The sequence below is a fragment of the Drosophila teissieri genome, chromosome 3L (genome assembly GCF_016746235.2).
Source record: "Drosophila teissieri strain GT53w chromosome 3L, Prin_Dtei_1.1, whole genome shotgun sequence".
NCBI lineage: Eukaryota > Metazoa > Arthropoda > Insecta > Diptera > Drosophilidae > Drosophila > Drosophila teissieri.
In genome coordinates this window covers 21,748,282-21,765,388 of record NC_053031.1, presented here as the reverse complement: position 1 = coordinate 21,765,388, position 17,107 = coordinate 21,748,282, and the positions used below count along the sequence as shown (strand labels likewise).

The window sequence follows — 17,107 nt, the reverse complement described above, 5'->3', positions numbered from 1 at the left end:
TTAGTTACTTGCTTTCTTTATTTTAAGATGAATTTTTTCTATTCTTTTGAATTAATACATCTTAAACGAATACTAAAACTCCATATTATTAGAGAAATCCTTAGATACATAATCAAACATTAACATATTAATAGACTTAAACAAAAATAAAAAAAATAAAACAATTGTATGATACAAAAAGTAACCTTTTAAACCGGGATATAATAAAAGTAGAAATTATATTAATAATTATTTTGTAAGTTTATACGTACAAGTATGTGCGCAACATCCGTAAAATTTGGAATGTATTAAGGACATAATGATAAATATAAAGTATCTTTTATTTTAATTATAAGTGTTCTTAATCATAAGAAATAGATAATATTTCATTAGTGTTATAATTTCGATAAAAAAAATTACTTTAGATTAAGCGTGTAAGATCTACCTACTAATAATGAATGGCATTATACATAACAACCTTAAAAAGCACGAATAAATCATTTTACTAGTAGATTTCACATTTTTATATATACTTGTTCTTTGGCTCCCAAGTGGTGTGTTTTAAATCCCACGTCACGCCCTAACCTCGATAAACAACCAGAAAATAAGGGAAGTAATCAAGTGATTGAGATTAGTTTAATGTATATTATTTAATATTTATTTGTATGTTTGTTTCAGTTTAGATGAAATTTAGTCAAGTGGTGCTCCATCTGGAGAAGTCGATAGAATTGAGGGCTGAGGACTCATTTGTGGGACGGTGGTTGGTTTGATGGATAGTAATTGAATAGCTTCTAGGAGCCCATCCTGACTGGTGGAAGCTAGGGGCCAGTTTCCATCTGAAAGGTTTTTGATTAGTAAAATATAATTTGAATGATTTGAAGGAATACCAGAGTGAGAAGTATATCGCTCTGAACTTGACATCTTGTAGCAAGAGGTCTTCAAAGTATTCATTGGCATTATTCTGGTTTGGTTCCATGTGACTGTGTTCCTATCTGTTTTCGATGCTTCCCACGGCATTGACCACCTCCTCATCTGGCTTTCGGGATCCGTGGAGATCCCATCTATTACCTCGGCAGCAGCTGCTTCCGACCATCGACGCTGACCGTTCAGTGGAAATAATGGAAAACTTAAGGATGACTTGACGTTCCGGTGAAATGGAATCTTCATGGACAGCAATTGCCCTGGGTTTGGCAAGGGACCGCGTGTGTGCTCAAAAATTGCCTGCATTGGATTGGTATCGCAAAAATTCAGTTGAGGCGAGGGGCCTCTGGGCTGATCAGCTTTAAGTACAACAAATTGTGTTTTTATAAGATATACAACTTCGGGTATTTTAAGCAACCTGTTTCTGAAATTCCTGTGGCAATTGGGCGTTGATCAGTTAATGAGTTTCCCCTGGAGGAATCCATCTTCGTACTCGGCCCACATAAATTGGGCGAGGGTGTTTGAGAGCGTTGGTCGTATTGATGGCTTTCAAAAAATAATTAAAAAATTAGTTTCTAAATTCAAAATGGACACTTGGTCGTGATGTACCGCTGCTTCATAACACTGCAGTCCTGTTCATGTGGAAATCCGACTGGCGATTGGCAAACAAAGCAGCATGTTAGGGACGAAAATGCATCGTAGCTGGCTGCACAGAACTGGTGCTGAATGTTAATTACAGCTTGTGCATTCTCTAACACAATTAGTTCGTTGTGCTCCCTGAATCGCTTTTGATCCAATTCCGTATTGGAGGATTGATCTATGGATGACATGGTAACGAAATCCTGCAGTAAGGCCAACATATGGGTCTTGACTGTTCCCGTGGCCACAGTTGTTGCTCTGGTGGTGACAGATATACTAAAATATAAATCTGTGTATATGGTCAATTGCCTTTACCTTGCCAAGTCGTTCCAGGAATTTGTTAAATAAGTTGTTGTATAATTATTGAACAACGGCTTCTCGCTCAAGGACCACTGTTCTAAAACTGCAATAGAGTGCGCCAGTTTGGAGCCGGCAGTACATAGATTATTTAAGGCGCTCAAATAATTTATCCAAGCGGCAGAGCATTCACTTAGAGCGGTTTTAGCCGATATCGACGAGTTGCTCCCACTACTGGAAGTAGCCGAGTGTCCGGAATTGTTGCACAGCTCCTCCATTTTAGGGACTTCTCTGCGATTGTAAAATATGCATATTTATAAATGAAGCCTCTTGACGAAATTTCATGAATGTAACTCGATCTTAACTCTGGCCATCTCATATCAAGACCTTCTTTAAATTAAATAGTTCTGTTTGCTAAATTTATTAGTATATGGTAAATCAAGTTAGTAGGTTGCCGATGATTATATTGCTTCGCAAGGTGTTACTATTTCTTATGTGTGGTTCTAATGCAAGTTATTTTAAAGATAAAGGGGTATTCATTAGCAGGCACCCTTTGGGTGGTGTAGGCGAGTATAGCTTTTAAATACGAATTTTTTCCAAATTGATGTGTGCCTTATTATGAGTTTGAATTTAACTTGAATGAGAGTGGTGAATTTGTCTTATAAAAGTAATTTTATGATGTTGGAATCCTCAATACAATATCACATGACAAATGGCAAATAAAATATCTATATAGAACATTGATTAAAGTGCCCTAAATATAAGCAAATGACTATATTTTGGCGCCGAGACTTTGTGTTTTGCGAATACAAATGCCGCTTTTGTATAACCGAATTGCATTACTGTTTCCTACGCTGAAAAACCTATTACCGATCACTCCATTTACGTGTTAGTATTTCTTTCACCTAAATATAGAAAATCACTACTTTTCAGGAAATCCTTTCTAAGGCCCTCTGGTACGAATCCATTAAACTAATGATCTATTTATATTAGTTTTTTATACCTTACTTAAACTTGGTTAAAACCTTGCCGGACGAGACACAGTGTGACCAGAAATTCAATTTGCAAAAATGTTGGAATGATACCAAAAACGTATAAATCATGTTTAAAATAAACTAACGTAGACTGTCATATTTTTGTGTTAATGGTAGCTCAACTTTATTGCATTCATAATCTATTGAATAAAAATATAAGACTTTTGAATGAATCTTTGTTATACAGGTTTACTCGTTAAACTAGTATCTAGTATCTTCCATTGCTGAATTTCATGGTATTTTTGTTATTACCGTTTTCGTTCATTCTAACAGCTGATTGTGGTTTGTTTATTTATTTATCTTAAAAGACGAAGACTGTTGACATTTTTTTGTTTTACAATTAGTTCATTTCACAAAGTTAAATGAATGTGTTTATTTTTATATTTATAATAAGCGCACATCGCAGCCTTGACGCCTTTAAAACAGCCATTATTCCAAATGAGTTCATTGTTCATTTTTATTCCAAATACTTTGCCCCGGTTCGTGAATCCTACATCGCAGCCAAACTTCATGGTTCAAACGTAAGTGTTCAGTTTAAGTTTGTAATTAAACATTGATACCTAAAATATATATTTTTCCGTTTATTTCGAACGGATTAAGCCAAACAGAAAGTTGTAAACGAATTAATTAATTACTGCTGGGCTTTAAAGATACAAACGCATCTTTTAAGTCAGAAACGTCAATTTTGAAAGTTTTGAATCCTTCTCACGAGCACTTCTGAAAGAGTATATTTTCATTTTTAGGTAACGAACTGGGAAATTGTTCCCCGTCTGAATTTAGCTTGGCAATTTCCAAGTGATTTTGATGTCTTACGAGTTTTAAACGATTATGAATCATCTGCAGAGTTTATTATAGAACGGATTCAGTCTCACCCTTCAGTGAAGGCAGTAGTTCCTCAGCGAAGTGTACGACGGATCCTGAACTATGACCCCTATAGCAACCTGACATATGGTCACCGCCATCCCCAAGGAGTTTTAAGGAACAGAAACCCAAACAACGATCGACACCGACAAGTCTGCTCCGTACTCCACGCCAACGTCCTTTGGAAACTGGGAATCACAGGCAAGGGAGTCAAAGTGGCAATTTTCGACACTGGCCTAACCAAAAACCATCCACACTTCCGAAATGTAAAGGAACGAACCAACTGGACAAATGAAAAGTCACTTGATGACCGAGTCAGTCATGGCACCTTCGTCGCTGGGGTAATCGCCTCCTCCAGGGAATGCCTAGGCTTTGCTCCCGACGCCGATCTCTACATATTTAAAGTTTTTACGAACTCCCAGGTAAGAAAATATGGATAAACTGAGCCAATCTAATTAGCTCTCCAACGGCAGGTTTCTTACACTTCCTGGTTCCTGGATGCCTTTAATTACGCGATATATAGGAAGATTAATATTCTCAACCTGAGCATTGGTGGTCCAGACTTTATGGACTCGCCGTTCGTTGAAAAGGTGTTGGAACTGTCTGCTAATAATGTCATAATGATATCGGCGGCGGGAAATGATGGTCCTTTGTATGGCACGCTAAACAATCCCGGAGATCAGAGTGATGTAATTGGCGTCGGTGGTATTCAATTTGATGATAAAATCGCCAAGTTCAGTTCGAGAGGAATGACCACGTGGGAACTTCCCTTGGGCTACGGACGCATAGGACTCGATATTGTCACGTACGGAAGTCAAGTGGAAGGCAGTGATGTGCGCAAGGGCTGCAGACGACTTTCTGGAACATCCGTTTCCTCTCCAGTTGTTGCAGGAGTTGCTGCACTGCTTATAAGCGGTGCATTTCAGAAAATGGACTTTATAAACCCAGCTTCTCTTAAACAGGTACTCATTGAAGGTGCTGAGAAACTGCCACATTATAACATGTTTGAGCAGGGAGCAGGAAAACTGAACTTGCTGAAGAGTATGCAGCTATTGCTCTCTTACAAACCAAAGATAACTCTTATTCCGGCATACCTTGATTTCACTCTAAACTATATGTGGCCATATAGCTCCCAACCGCTGTACTATGGAAGTTCCGTGGCTATTGCCAATGTTACCATACTCAATGGCATCTCTGTCACAAGTCAGATAGTTGGCACCCCTAAATGGATTCCCGATCTTGAAGACCAAGGTCAATTTCTTAAAGTATCTACACAAGTTTCAGCTATTGTTTGGCCGTGGACCGGATGGATGGCAGTTTTTATTAGTGAGTATGAATATCCTTTGTTACAATCTTAGCGTTTTTGAAAAGCGTAAGGATGCTCCGAACTTATTTAACATTTTTGTTTTTAAGCTGTAACAAAGGACGGAGAAAACTTTGAAGGTGTTTGTAAAGGAAGTATATCCATAGTTGTGGAAAGTTTTAAACAGTCTACCAACGAAACGCATGTTACAGAAGTCGACTTTCCTCTAACAATAAAGGTAACTCCAAAACCGCCCAGAAACAAAAGGATATTATGGGATCAGTACCACAGCTTAAGGTATCCTCCGCGATATATCCCACGAGATGATCTCAAAGTTAAATTAGATCCTCTGGACTGGAGGGCAGACCATATACACACAAACTTTAAGGACATGTATACACATTTACGAAATGTTGGCTACTATATTGATGTTTTGCGAGAACCGTTCACCTGTTTCAACGCCTCGGATTATGGCGCCTTATTGATTGTTGACCCTGAGAGAGGGTTTGGCGACGAGGAAATATACGCTTTACAAGAAAACGTGTATAAAAGAGGTTTGAATGTCGTCGTATTCGGAGACTGGTATAACACTACGGTGATGAAAAAAATTAAATTCTTTGACGAGAACACCAGACAATGGTGGACACCCGACACTGGTGGCGCCAATGTTCCAGCATTGAACGATTTGTTGAAGCCATTTGGAATAGCTTTTGGCGATTTTGTCGGGGAGGGACATTTTAAACTGGGCGACCATTTAATGTACTATGCTAGTGGAGCCACAATTATTAAATTTCCAATGAATGCAGGAGATATTTTAGTGGGAACAAAACTGAATGACCAAGGACTTTCGGTAAATGTAATATAATCCTTATTAATTTGCACAGAATACGAACTTTCGTTTTCCAGATTATAAACTCAAAAACACCCAACAAGGTGACCAAAGTAGATGTACCCATTTTTGGTATGTTTCAAACCAAGGCTAACAGTATTCAAAGCAGCGAGGACATCGTGAGCAATGCGGAAAGCAATTTGGCAGAGGCTATACCCACAGATTACTCCACATTTAAAAACCGGGTTTTACTACTACGAAAGAAGGAACAAAGTATCAGCTTTGCGAAAAGCAATAATCATGAAACTAATAGTGAAGGACGTATTGCCGTATATGGGGACTCCAACTGCCTTGACTCCACGCATCTGGAGAAGGCTTGCTACTGGCTGCTTATAACATTTTTAGATTTCGCAATAAACTCGCACACATCGAGCTTATTGCAGAATCTAAACCGTATATCTGAATTTTACAAATTAGAAAGAGCACCTTTACCTCTTAAAATATCGCGAAGTGGTTTAAAATCTGGTGCACAGAACCACATTTGTGAACAATTCGATTGGCTTGCTTCAACGGAGCGAAAAAACGTTGAGCCAGCGAAATCTTCTATATTAGACGTAGCTATAATGGAAAATGAAGGTATTTATATACATTTATTTTAGCTATGCAGTCTTATATTTCTGTTTTGTTTCAGGAAACGAGATCAATTTAATTAAAAATTTATTAGGTGAGGAGATCGAAAAACTATTGCGAAGCAATGATTATTTAACAGGAATGCAATCCGCTGATAGTTTAATAACTCCAATCATATTCTTGATCATATTGAGCTTAATTGTTATTATATTATTTGTTTTATTTTTAAGGCGTCGATTTGTTTTGTAAGTTAATATTCGGGTTAAAAAAAACCGTAAAAACTCTTTAAAATTAACTTTCCTGGAATCCAATGGGATTTACACTACGTATATATAGAGCTAATATATATTAAAACCTAATTATTACTTATTAAGTAGATAAGACACTGGAAATAAGCTTTGTAGGGTGGTAATGTTAATCGTACCAGTTCCTTGTAAAATAAAACGCTATACTAGATTTATTGAATAGTATGTTACAGGTAAGAGGGATCGTTTTCGAACCAATAAAGTATATATATATATAATATATTTATATTCAAATTATATTCTGTCTTTACGCATGAACTACGAGAGCCCGGGAACTATAGCTAGGAACTTGGGATTAAATATGGAGATTCCAGCGACGTGTACAAAACCATATTTGTTTTTTGTTTTTATATTATTATTTGTCTGGTCCTAACCACATTTTTCCAAAATGTCATTTTATTTTTTGCCTAATTGCATTCGATATTAGGAAATAATTTTAAAATGTCTTCATCAGACTTTTCTAGTCTTCATCACACTTTTCTAGCGACTATTGCCTTCTGCCTTGTTTTACTTGTGTCATCCAAAATGTATATGTGCACTTAATGCATATTTCCCCAGATTACCCTCTTCTCCGAAAAGGGATTAATTTAAAAGATTTATGAAACTAGTTTTAAAAACACATTTTATTCATTTGTATAATTTTAAAATCTTTAAATTGTAAGTTACTTAAAAAATTAAAAATGAGAGCATTTCAATCGTTTCTACATACAAATAAGTGTATTTGTAAAGATTTTGTTGGAATTAGTTGTAAAAAGCTTTGTGCTTTTGACAAAAAGTCGATGTATTTTTCTAAGTTAAATAAATTATACGTATTTAATATATTTGAATATTGTACATTCAAATTACAGTTATAGATATACAAAATGTCCAATAATTTACACTTAACTAAATAAATTAATTTACAGGAATTTTATAATTTTTATTGATGTTGTACCTAGTGTATGGAAAGTTAATCTTAAAGTACGGCTTGCTTCAATCTGTGGCAATATACAACATAGCCTATCATTTTTTTTCGTTGTCAATTTTACTTTTATCCAACGATGACGACACCATTCCTCCACCGTTCGAAGGGTAGAGCTTTTCCAAGTAGTTTATTGACTCGTTTAAAAATGTCTGCAATAAGAGAGATAGGACCTATAGCACCGGAAATTTCAAGAACCTTACAACGGAATCCTTACCTGAAAAGCGTGCAGGACAGCCATAATTGCGGGCGATCCGAATCCGTGCGTTATCAGGGAGAAGTGAGTCAAGTGGCGCTGCATCGATGGTTCCAGCAAGTGCTGTGATCTCGTGCCGAAGTGAGTCGTTCGATCTTGGCTTAAGATCTGCATAAGCTCTTTAGTAATCTGTTTTTTTTAAGGATTTAATAATTTAGAATTTAGGAATATCAATCGTGAAAAGACTTATATATTATATAAATAATGCAATCCATCTTTTTGTTCGCATTTCTGATGACCGTACCTGCTGGGAGTGAAGAATGAGCTCTTTTCGTCGGTACGAGTCCTGCGGCTCGGTTTGGTGGCGCACGATATACTCGGCCAGCTGCCTGGCGGGAAACTCGGTTTCGCACACGAAGTGAAAGTCCTTGGCCAGGTGCGTTGCCTCTCCCTCTACCAAGGATGTCAGTAGTGTCACGTTGGCCGCTTTCCGTCTGCCGGCCGGCAGGTTCAGGCCGATCTTCTCCAGCTTCTCCCTCAGCAGGCGCCCTCCGTTCTTGCTCTTGGCCCTGAAACGAAAAGTAAAAAGGTTAGCTAATGACTCAACTAGGTCGGGATCCCATGTAAACCCACCTTCGGAGCACTCCGCCCAGCAGGGAGGCGTTCAAGCACTCGGGGGGCGACAGGCGACGCTGTACTTCGGCTATGGTGACCTTGTATTTCGAGGTGCTCGAAAGGAGACTGAGGCGACCAGGAACTGCACAGAATACCTCGCTGGGCGAACCCGATCCAATGTTCCCGGCTTCTTTTCCGCTTTTCATGCCTGCAAATAAACGCAACACCGAAAATTAGTCTCCATGAGTATGTATGGTACACCATATTGTTCATATTGTACGGAAAATATATCATTATGGCTTTTGTTGTTATTGTTCCGACATTGCCAAGTGTGAAACCAGGACGTGGGGATCGTTTTACCCAAATCCTGCCAATTAGAAGGGCAAGATTGAGTTTCACAATTCACACAAACTCACTATTTTCAGGGGTAGTTGATATGTTGTATTGTTATTTAGGCGTGTTCAAGGTTCCGCCTCGAACAACTAATGGAGTGGAATGTAACTTCCAAGTTCGCCATAAAAATGTTTATAATAATATGTTTTTGATAATATCTGAATACTCGTATCTAAACATAGTTTACATTAATCGAATACAGCTATCTTAGCAGTTAATAATAAAATTATGGCAAGAATAAAACCAACGCTGTCATTGAATTTTCGATCTAATAAAATATGACCATATGCCATAAAAGCAAAAATTTTATTTAATTCGAGTAGTCACCCTTTGGAAGTACTTGGGGTACGACTACTTAGGATTAAAAGTGACTTCTCAAAGGGATGTTTTCGGAATGCTAAATATGAATGGCTATCACAACTAATCGTAAGGTTCGTGAGAATAAGAGCTTGCCTGCAAATCCATTTCTTATGATAGCTTCTAGATCCATGGTACTATACAAATTTAAAGATATGCCTATTAGGTGCACTTACTCTTTATGAGTGGCAAGTCTGACATGAACGCCACGTTGTCGTCGAGGGCAGGAGCTTGGACATCATCGACGGCGTTTTGAAGTGCTTGGTGCAGCGCCAGGGACTCGTGCTCGTGACCAAGCCTCGATCCGTGGGCAGCTCCCGCCGATATTGCACTACCGTAATCACTCCTCCTATCCGTGTACGGAAATCCATGTGACAGTTGGGTCTGCAAAGGCTTTCAAGATTAATTTCGTGTTACAGGCAATGCGCACTGCAAAATACTATCTACTATCTACCAACTACAAAAGTGCCTCTATAATTATGATCCTTTTCGACTGATAAGGTTTTAGTTTAGTTTAGGTTCCGTAAGCTTGTGCAATATCTGAGAAAATTTACCCGGATAGAGTTAAAGCTTCCTGTTGGCTTCAGTCGTGTCAGTCTAAGTCGGTGAGCACTGAGTACTTTTCAACTAAAAGTTCCCTCAAACAGTTCCTCAATTCAAGCGTAAACATAATTTTTGCAGCGCAGTGTTTTTAAGGGTATGAAGGCAATGATGCCAATAATTGCGAGACTATTAATATATCGGGGCTTCGGCCAAGGGGTTGAAGTCGCCGCATAGCCAATCCGAGGTCCTTGCCGCTAATGTATGCAGACCGCTGGCAAACTGGCTGGCACACAAACACTGACAGCCTCTCGTCAGAGCCGCGTGTGTGTGAGAGTCCTTTGGGCGGACAGATGCGCACAGAGCCTGCGAGGATACGCCTTCTCGGGGCACAAGGCTGCGTTTCGCTGCACCACTTGCCGGCGGAACGAGGGGGGGAAAGGACTGCCCTCGGCGGACTAAGGCTGAGCTAGGAATTTCATCGTTGTTGGGAAGAGTTTCTTGCGAAATCCCAAGAAAATTTTTCACATTTTTCGGAGTATGTTTTTTTAATGCACTCAAATGGAATCCGTTCCAAAATAACTTCGACAACTTTCACAGAACGGGCCAGCATCCACCCCCAAATGTTCCATGGCTTTCGAAGCCAAGAATGTAGCAAAATATGCAAGAATAATGTGGAACAAGGCGCAAATTCTTAAACGGATGAAAAGATTGAGGCGTGCCTTCTTGTTAGCAGTTATTGTAATTTGCCGGCAAACGCTGTACCAAGGCGGAAATGTTTAACTAAACTCATCGAAATGTCCAAGGAGTGTACATCGTATAGTACTATGCTTATATGAAATATTTTGAATCGATTACTTTTTGTTGTGTGGGTTCTGTTAATATGTCATTCGTGTTAATATGTTCATAATTATGTTGAAGATTTATAAAGTAAAAATGTAATGGTGCTTTCCTTTTTAATTTTGTTAGTTAGCAGAGCTATTTTATAATATTTCGCAAATAAAAATGTATGGTATTCCTAATTAAAATTGTTTAGTCTTGTGATGGTACCTATTAATAAAACCATTCACATTGATGTCCGTTACTCATAGAGTAAAAGTCTGGAAAGTTGAAATTAAGCATGCATATTCTAGTGACGCCCATGATGCAGTGCAAGTTTGTTGTATCCCATAAACCTCAAAAACTATTCCTATTATGGGCCTTTTTCCATAAGCCCACAAAAAATCAGTTATAAAACAGGAAAATAACATAAAAATAAATGGGTAGATTATAAAAACAGAGTCTTTGCAGGAATCAACTTACTACATGTCCCTGCAGCTCAGCCTCTCTATGGCTCCTGTGGATCCCCAGTTGGTCCTGCGTGGACCTCAGTCCCGCCAGCTGGTTGTAGTGGTGCAGTGGGGCGTGGTGAAGCGAAGAGAGGGGCTGGCCATACGGATCCGTGCCCAAGTACTCGAGGGCTCCATGGTTCTGCAAGTAGCCGGATATCTAGATTGCGCTTGGGATCATCAGGGGCGCCGCGCGGTGGTGATAGCTTACCTGTTGCTGGGGGGGACTCTGGGTGGAGTGGTGGAAGGGGGGCGGGAAGTACGGCGGCTGGAAGTCGGACTGCAGCGACTGGTGGTGCATGGTGGCCGCCGATCCATGGGTGCTGCTGTGTCCACTGTGCCCCGTGGCCGGTCCGCTGCGTCCCGTGTGCCCGCCGGAATGCGTTGTGTACGCCGCACTGCCACTGGACAGCCCTAGACTCCCATGTCCACTTAGGCGTTCCTGGGGAAGACACGCACAATTGTAGGTAACTCGAAATTGCAAACACATTTCGTGAGGAAAATATACAGTTTATGGTTTTCAAGAGAAGTTCAGTGATCAAATGTCGAAATGCAAGTAACTCTGATTAGAATAAATGGCGGGAAAAATCTAAAGTTTGCCAAATGAGTTTACGCAAATGTCGCAAATGGAATGAATTCGAAATATACTATAATTGGGATCACAATTCATGAAGCATATACATATAGTACTGGAGGTACGTATATTCTATGGCCGAGATTGAGAGATAACAAGTTAATTTGGGAAACGTGGATGATCTATGGCTATGGATCTCTGTTATACAAAAATGGAGGTATATATGGCGGTTATACAGAAAAGTTTATGCCATGGTGAACAACAAAACTGTATGTAACTTCTTATGAGAACACACTCAGACTAGTAAAACGTGGATACAAATTTGTAAAGGATTTCATTTTCTAAAGATAGCATATGTTTTGGTTTAAAATTAAATGCTTAGTAACGCCCACTAAGAAACACAATCCTTTGCGGTCGTATTTCAGGCTGTTAAGGTAAGTTTCGTATAATGTTGAAAACAATATTAGGTGTTGGTGCTTCATTCACTTTAAAACTTAAATAAACACCTTTAAATGCAAAAGGAAGCCGGTAGTTTGAACGTGTCTTTTTGAATCTGCTTCTGGTAATTGTTTACATCAAATAAAAAAAGCTTTATTTAGATTCAACATTCCAGTTGTCAGACAAAAAAAACAATAATTCACTGATATTTTTGGATGTATGAATAATTAGATATGTATAATATAATATACATAGATCCACCAAAAACTTTAAGTTTGGTCTGTAATACCATATATATATTTTTTTTTTGTAATATTTATTAAGTGAAGAATCCGTACATCATAATTTTGTATCTTAACATCACAGGGTGGAGAAATATTCTTAAGAATTGCCAAACACTATATACAAATTAGTGAAGTAGGTTGTAATACTATTAAAGTGGATTTGAATTTTTATTAAATATCAAATCCACAGGGCACACAATGGAGGCTTAAATAATTGTTTAAAATTTGTATTTAATTATAAATCATTAAATTAGCTATCTGGTCAGGATCCACATTATTAAACAGCGATATAAAACACTTAAGAAACGACCAGCCGTATCCGAAGCACAGAATGTCTTCTGAGGTCATGTTTTTTAACCGCCGCGAAATTCGACACACTATCAATTCTAACTTAATCCCAGCGAGATCCCAAGTCCAAAATATACCTGAACCTGAATTACAGCTGGCATTTCCACATAGGCTAAAGTCATGTTATCATATTTAAGTCCGTCGAAACCTTATGCACACATATTGATGGCTTTATCCGGCTATTCTGGGGCGCAAGTTGGTATATTCCGGAACTATTTGGCTATATCGCGTCGGATCACTATCGCAAATCAAACTTGGTTCGTTCTGAAGACCGATTCGCGCTTCCTCGATTTTTTCGACTTTCTCGCACCGACGGCAGCATCAGCAGTCTACGAGCGACGAACGCGAAATGAGAACTAGTCTCGCGCCAGTGTGCCAAAAAGGCGAAAAGGTTTTTCAGCCGGCGACGGCGGCTTCGCTTCGCAGTCGCTACCGTTAGAGGTCGGATAGATGGATGGATGGATGGATGGATAAATGGTGGGTCGGTCGGTCGGTCGGTCGGATGGTCGGTTGGTCGGAGCTGTGTGGCTATAGGGAGAGATTACCGCCGATTTGAGATCTTTGTTGTGGGCGAAAGCACATTTAAATGTGTGCGGCATAAAGGACTCGCATAATGAGGTCGGAAGCTCGGCTTGGTGAATGGTATCACACAAGCCATTTGACATCCTGCCCAGTCGCGCGCCTTTGAATTGCCAGGACTCGCAGGATGCAGTGTCAATAGGAGATGCGCGCGATAAGGCCGAATCGGTGGGGTACACACATTAGGTAGCCATAACTGCGGCTATTGATTCCCTGCATTTGCCACTGCGCGCCATTCCATAACAAATTTATACGACTGTCTTGCATTAGGCTGCTCTCATTTACCTGCTACTTAATTCAGCATTGTGTCCGGGGATTGCGGAAAAGAATGACAGTAATTTGACACAAAACGTTGAGGTTTTCACAAATCGAACATGTTTATTCGATTGTGCAAGAGTGTGTTGGGCGGGCGAACCAATGCTCGCGGAGGTTCGGCCTTCATTGTGGTCCAAATAAGGAACTCCTCCAAGTGGACCAAACATGGAAGGCCCTGCCTAAGCGCTCTACTTTCCCATCACATTTCGCTTCGGCTTAATCAACTAATTCATATTGCTTACACATCCAAATCGCAGCTCCATTATTTCGTTCTGAGGAGTAGTTTTTAGTGGATGCCCGAATAATAGGTGATTCAGTTAGACATGCGGAGCTATAACCGTTGGCTCGTATTTATACATCAGATTTGTTTCGAGTTAGGCAAGTGAAAATTTCATTGTATCAGGGGTTTTGTACCGTATTATTGAATTATTGTTAGTATCAAGTTATAAGCTGTGCATATTTTTTTTAATTTACAACTTATCAAAACTCCTAGACAACTTTTTTTAGCAGATAGATCCATGCATTTAATAGAAACTGACATTTTAGGTCAGCCTTTTATATTTAGTTCTAGCCAAAATAGAATACTGCATCACTTTAAAAATTTCAGATATTATCCATATATGATCATCGTATCTTTACAGCTCCCTAAAAACCAGTTCCTGCATTACTTCAGTTTGTAATACCCATATTCGCGGAATGTCTGCCCAACTACTACGTTTTTCCCATTAAATTATGGATCGCCAAGCGACTTGGTAGACTTAGTGAACAAACTTTAGCCACATACGAGTGAGTATGAACCAATTTTGATAGTTGGGCTCAAACCCTTAGTTTGGTAGGGAGCATTCTTACGAGTCTTTGGCTGGCTGGCTGGCTAGGCCAAGAACGTGGCAATTGCGGATCGGGCACGACTTTATTGTGGCTTAATAAATTAAAATAATTTTGATTGATTACTTTGGATTATCTTGTCATTTGCCAACATCAAATAGAATATTTAGGAACACAGGTAAACCGGTTCTCCTTTGTTTTGCGTGAATATTCGTCTATCGGCGGCTGGATTCTCGGTGGTTTTCTTCTTCGAGCCCCGAAGATTTCACGGATTTTACGCTGAAGAATCTAAGCTTGGCTCTAATCAAAGCCGAATCTGGGTATTAACTCTTCGATCAATTAAAACGGTATTTCTGGATGAAAACGAGTACTAGAGTGGGGCACCCCAAAATCCTCTAGCTCCTTTAATTGCTCCCTCACTTATGACCTATTTTAAGATTCGCTCATGGTTTGGTAACTTGTACTGAACTCTATGTTACCTAATATTTGGTAGTCGCTAATACGCGACTGACTGCTCATCCGTCTTCGGATATTCGCGGCTTATTCTCGGCTCTTGCCGTCACTCAATACCGTCAACAGAGTTGGCCCGCTCGGAATTCGTTGGTGTGGGTATGCGTGGCTTTCGGGCAATGCTTTTGACCCTTTGCCAGTTGGCAGAGTTCTTTATTCCGCTGCTATTTCTATTTATTTATTTATTTATTTTGCCATGGGTTTTTTCTCTATTATTAATTGTGCGATTGGAAACTCTGGTTTTCAATCACATGAGTTTCAGAACTTTAGCCCATTGTCTGCCATTGCGAGACATGAATGTGCCGAAATTTCTGACTTACTCTGGTGGTCAATACTCCCATGGCGTAATTCAAGATAAAGATAAATAAATTATAAAGGTTCCAATGCTGCTCGGCGGGCAGAGACCATCTGGTTTTGGGGGGCACAGGCAAAGGTACAGGCACAGGTACAGGTAGACAGTTGGAAGCTGTTGAGCAGGTCGAAATAGTTTCACCTCAAGTGGGTTCTGTTCCAAACGACGGTCATACAAAACTCACAAAGCCTGGCTCGCCGATCTTGGCTCACATACATATGTACGCACAATCCACACACACGCCTTGTGCAAACGCGCACTTCACCCGATATTCTAATGAAACGTTATCCACTTGTGAGTGATCAATTGCCATTAAAAGAGTTTTGACTTCAGAACCAGGGTTCACTTTTCTAACTGGCCTATTACGATTCTCGGCTCAGTGGAGTGGATCTGTTTTCTAACGCTAGTTTTTGCATCGTACTACTACTAATAATAATACTACTACTACTACTAATAATAATACTAATAATAAGAAGACCAATAAAAATAATAATAATAAAATAATTATAAGGCGGAGGGTACGATTCTAAAAAAATGTTGAAGAGAGACCTGTACTTCGTGCCCTTTTAATCAAATGCAAACACATAGAATCTTTGGTTTGACAAAACGTTTTCCTCCTTAATAAGTTCGGCAAAAAAATTGCAATTAAATAACAATAATACTTAAAAGCATGTTTTCGAATTATTATTTTTAAGCAGGATTAGTTTTGTAAGCTGTTTTTTATGATATATTCAGTTTTATTTTTAAGGTAAAGTTACCATTTCCAAAGTATTTACATAATTCATTTACGAAGATAACAAATAAATGGTGTAGTATAGGAAGTTCTGCTTTTCGTTTGCGAACACTGTTAGTTCAAATCGAACTTTTTAAATTTCATTGTTTAGATCCCGTATAAAAATTCCATAAATCGTATATTTAAACCTTAACATTTGAATTGCGCTATAATAAGTTTTGTGCTGTTTATTTAATTTTGTCTTACCATTATAATTGGCAAGATAAGAAAAAATTGGCAAGTAAGGAAATGCGTTTTAATAAAAATTTCAGATTTTTAAAGCTACCGCTACCTTATTATTGTAAGTTACCCAGATATCTCATTCAGACTGAACGCCATATGAAAATAATGGTGAATACATATATTTGCAGAAAAGGTTATTTCTCTTTAACTGATTCAAAGAGCCATCAAGATCCAGAATTTATAGTATCCATGGGCGTGTCTTGCGGCAGTACATTGATTTCTGCTACTTTACATGCATTTTACACAATTGTTCGAGCAGTGGGCGGCATCTATGTTTGGATAACTGAACTATCAAGGGTCACCACCCATAGATGGCTCTATAGCCCAAGAACAAATTTTAATTTTAGTAATATTTTAAAATTAAGAAAAAACAAAATCTTTATACAAAAGCGCACTCTGTATGAAGCCAAAAGCCTAAATCGTAATAATCAATTACGTTTCAACGGTTACGTTTTATTCATTTAATCAATGACCAAATATATGCAAAGTTATTTGAAATGCTAGTCGTTTTTATCTTTATGGTGGAGTTAAATTCTGTAAGAACTGCAAAAAAATATTCTGTAACCTTGTATGTATGTTTGGTAAAAGACGAAGTCTGGTAGCAAGAAACGCATAACCATTTGGAAATTCCAAAAACAAATGTCGGACTTACTTTATTGCCAATTGTAGTAGTCTCAAC

At 38.8% G+C, this 17,107-nt stretch overlaps 3 protein-coding genes across 5 annotated transcripts; 1 reads left to right on the top strand and 2 right to left on the bottom strand.

Moving 5' to 3' along the window:
- Positions 1–614: 614 nt before the first annotated feature.
- LOC122617255 lies at positions 615–2,896 on the bottom strand. 3 transcript variants are annotated; one of them, XM_043793022.1, is made up of 7 exons: positions 2,840–2,854; positions 2,030–2,127; positions 1,855–1,942; positions 1,510–1,797; positions 1,319–1,446; positions 867–1,259; positions 615–815 (listed from the first exon to the last, which is right to left on the bottom strand). In XM_043793022.1, the coding sequence occupies exons 2-7, from the start codon at positions 2,112–2,114 to the stop codon at positions 670–672; spliced, it is 1,128 nt and encodes a 375-aa protein (XP_043648957.1). In that variant the 5' UTR covers positions 2,115–2,127; positions 2,840–2,854; the 3' UTR covers positions 615–669. The 3 variants fall into 3 exon arrangements, with proteins under 3 accessions (XP_043648957.1, XP_043648955.1, XP_043648956.1); XM_043793020.1 differs by having other exon boundaries at positions 1,855–2,127; positions 2,840–2,896; XM_043793021.1 differs by having other exon boundaries at positions 1,855–2,127; positions 2,845–2,885.
- A 289-nt stretch (positions 2,897–3,185) lies between these two features.
- On the top strand, positions 3,186–7,455 carry LOC122616300 (membrane-bound transcription factor site-1 protease). Its single transcript, XM_043791708.1, has 6 exons — positions 3,186–3,391; positions 3,614–4,153; positions 4,205–5,057; positions 5,145–5,884; positions 5,941–6,499; positions 6,555–7,455. Exons 1-6 carry the CDS (start codon positions 3,233–3,235, stop codon positions 6,740–6,742), a joined length of 3,039 nt encoding a protein of 1,012 aa, XP_043647643.1. The 5' UTR covers positions 3,186–3,232; the 3' UTR covers positions 6,743–7,455.
- Positions 7,456–7,698: 243 nt separating this feature from the next.
- On the bottom strand, positions 7,699–15,402 carry LOC122616907 (transcription factor AP-2-epsilon). The gene is made up of 8 exons (XM_043792496.1): positions 15,382–15,402; positions 11,400–11,630; positions 11,163–11,330; positions 9,497–9,704; positions 8,589–8,778; positions 8,260–8,524; positions 7,977–8,144; positions 7,699–7,911 (listed from the first exon to the last, which is right to left on the bottom strand). Exons 1-8 carry the CDS (start codon positions 15,400–15,402, stop codon positions 7,801–7,803), a joined length of 1,362 nt encoding a protein of 453 aa, XP_043648431.1. The 3' UTR covers positions 7,699–7,800.
- Positions 15,403–17,107: the final 1,705 nt, after the last annotated feature.

What these genes read in the sequence shown, in the direction of transcription:
- LOC122617255 (XM_043793020.1), bottom strand. Translation starts at nt 2,114, where the DNA reads ATGGAGGAGCTGTGCAACAATTCCGGACACTCGGCTACTTCCAGTAGT. An exon ending in TCCTGGAACGACTTGGCAAG is followed by an intron (nt 1,798 to 1,854) that starts GTAAAGGCAATT and finishes TGTCACCACCAG; the next exon opens with AGCAACAACTGTGGCCACGG. An exon ending in TGCAGTGTTATGAAGCAGCG is followed by an intron (nt 1,447 to 1,509) that starts GTACATCACGAC and finishes ATTTTTTGAAAG; the next exon opens with CCATCAATACGACCAACGCT.
- LOC122616300 (XM_043791708.1), top strand. Translation starts at nt 3,233, where the DNA reads ATGAATGTGTTTATTTTTATATTTATAATAAGCGCACATCGCAGCCTT. An exon ending in TGAATGACCAAGGACTTTCG is followed by an intron (nt 5,885 to 5,940) that starts GTAAATGTAATA and finishes TTCGTTTTCCAG; the next exon opens with ATTATAAACTCAAAAACACC. An exon ending in AGCTATAATGGAAAATGAAG is followed by an intron (nt 6,500 to 6,554) that starts GTATTTATATAC and finishes GTTTTGTTTCAG; the next exon opens with GAAACGAGATCAATTTAATT.
- LOC122616907 (XM_043792496.1), bottom strand. Translation starts at nt 15,402, where the DNA reads ATGGGAGTATTGACCACCAGA. An exon ending in AGACTTGCCACTCATAAAGA is followed by an intron (nt 8,779 to 9,496) that starts GTAAGTGCACCT and finishes GTTTATTTGCAG; the next exon opens with GCATGAAAAGCGGAAAAGAA. An exon ending in CTGGGCGGAGTGCTCCGAAG is followed by an intron (nt 8,525 to 8,588) that starts GTGGGTTTACAT and finishes TTTTCGTTTCAG; the next exon opens with GGCCAAGAGCAAGAACGGAG.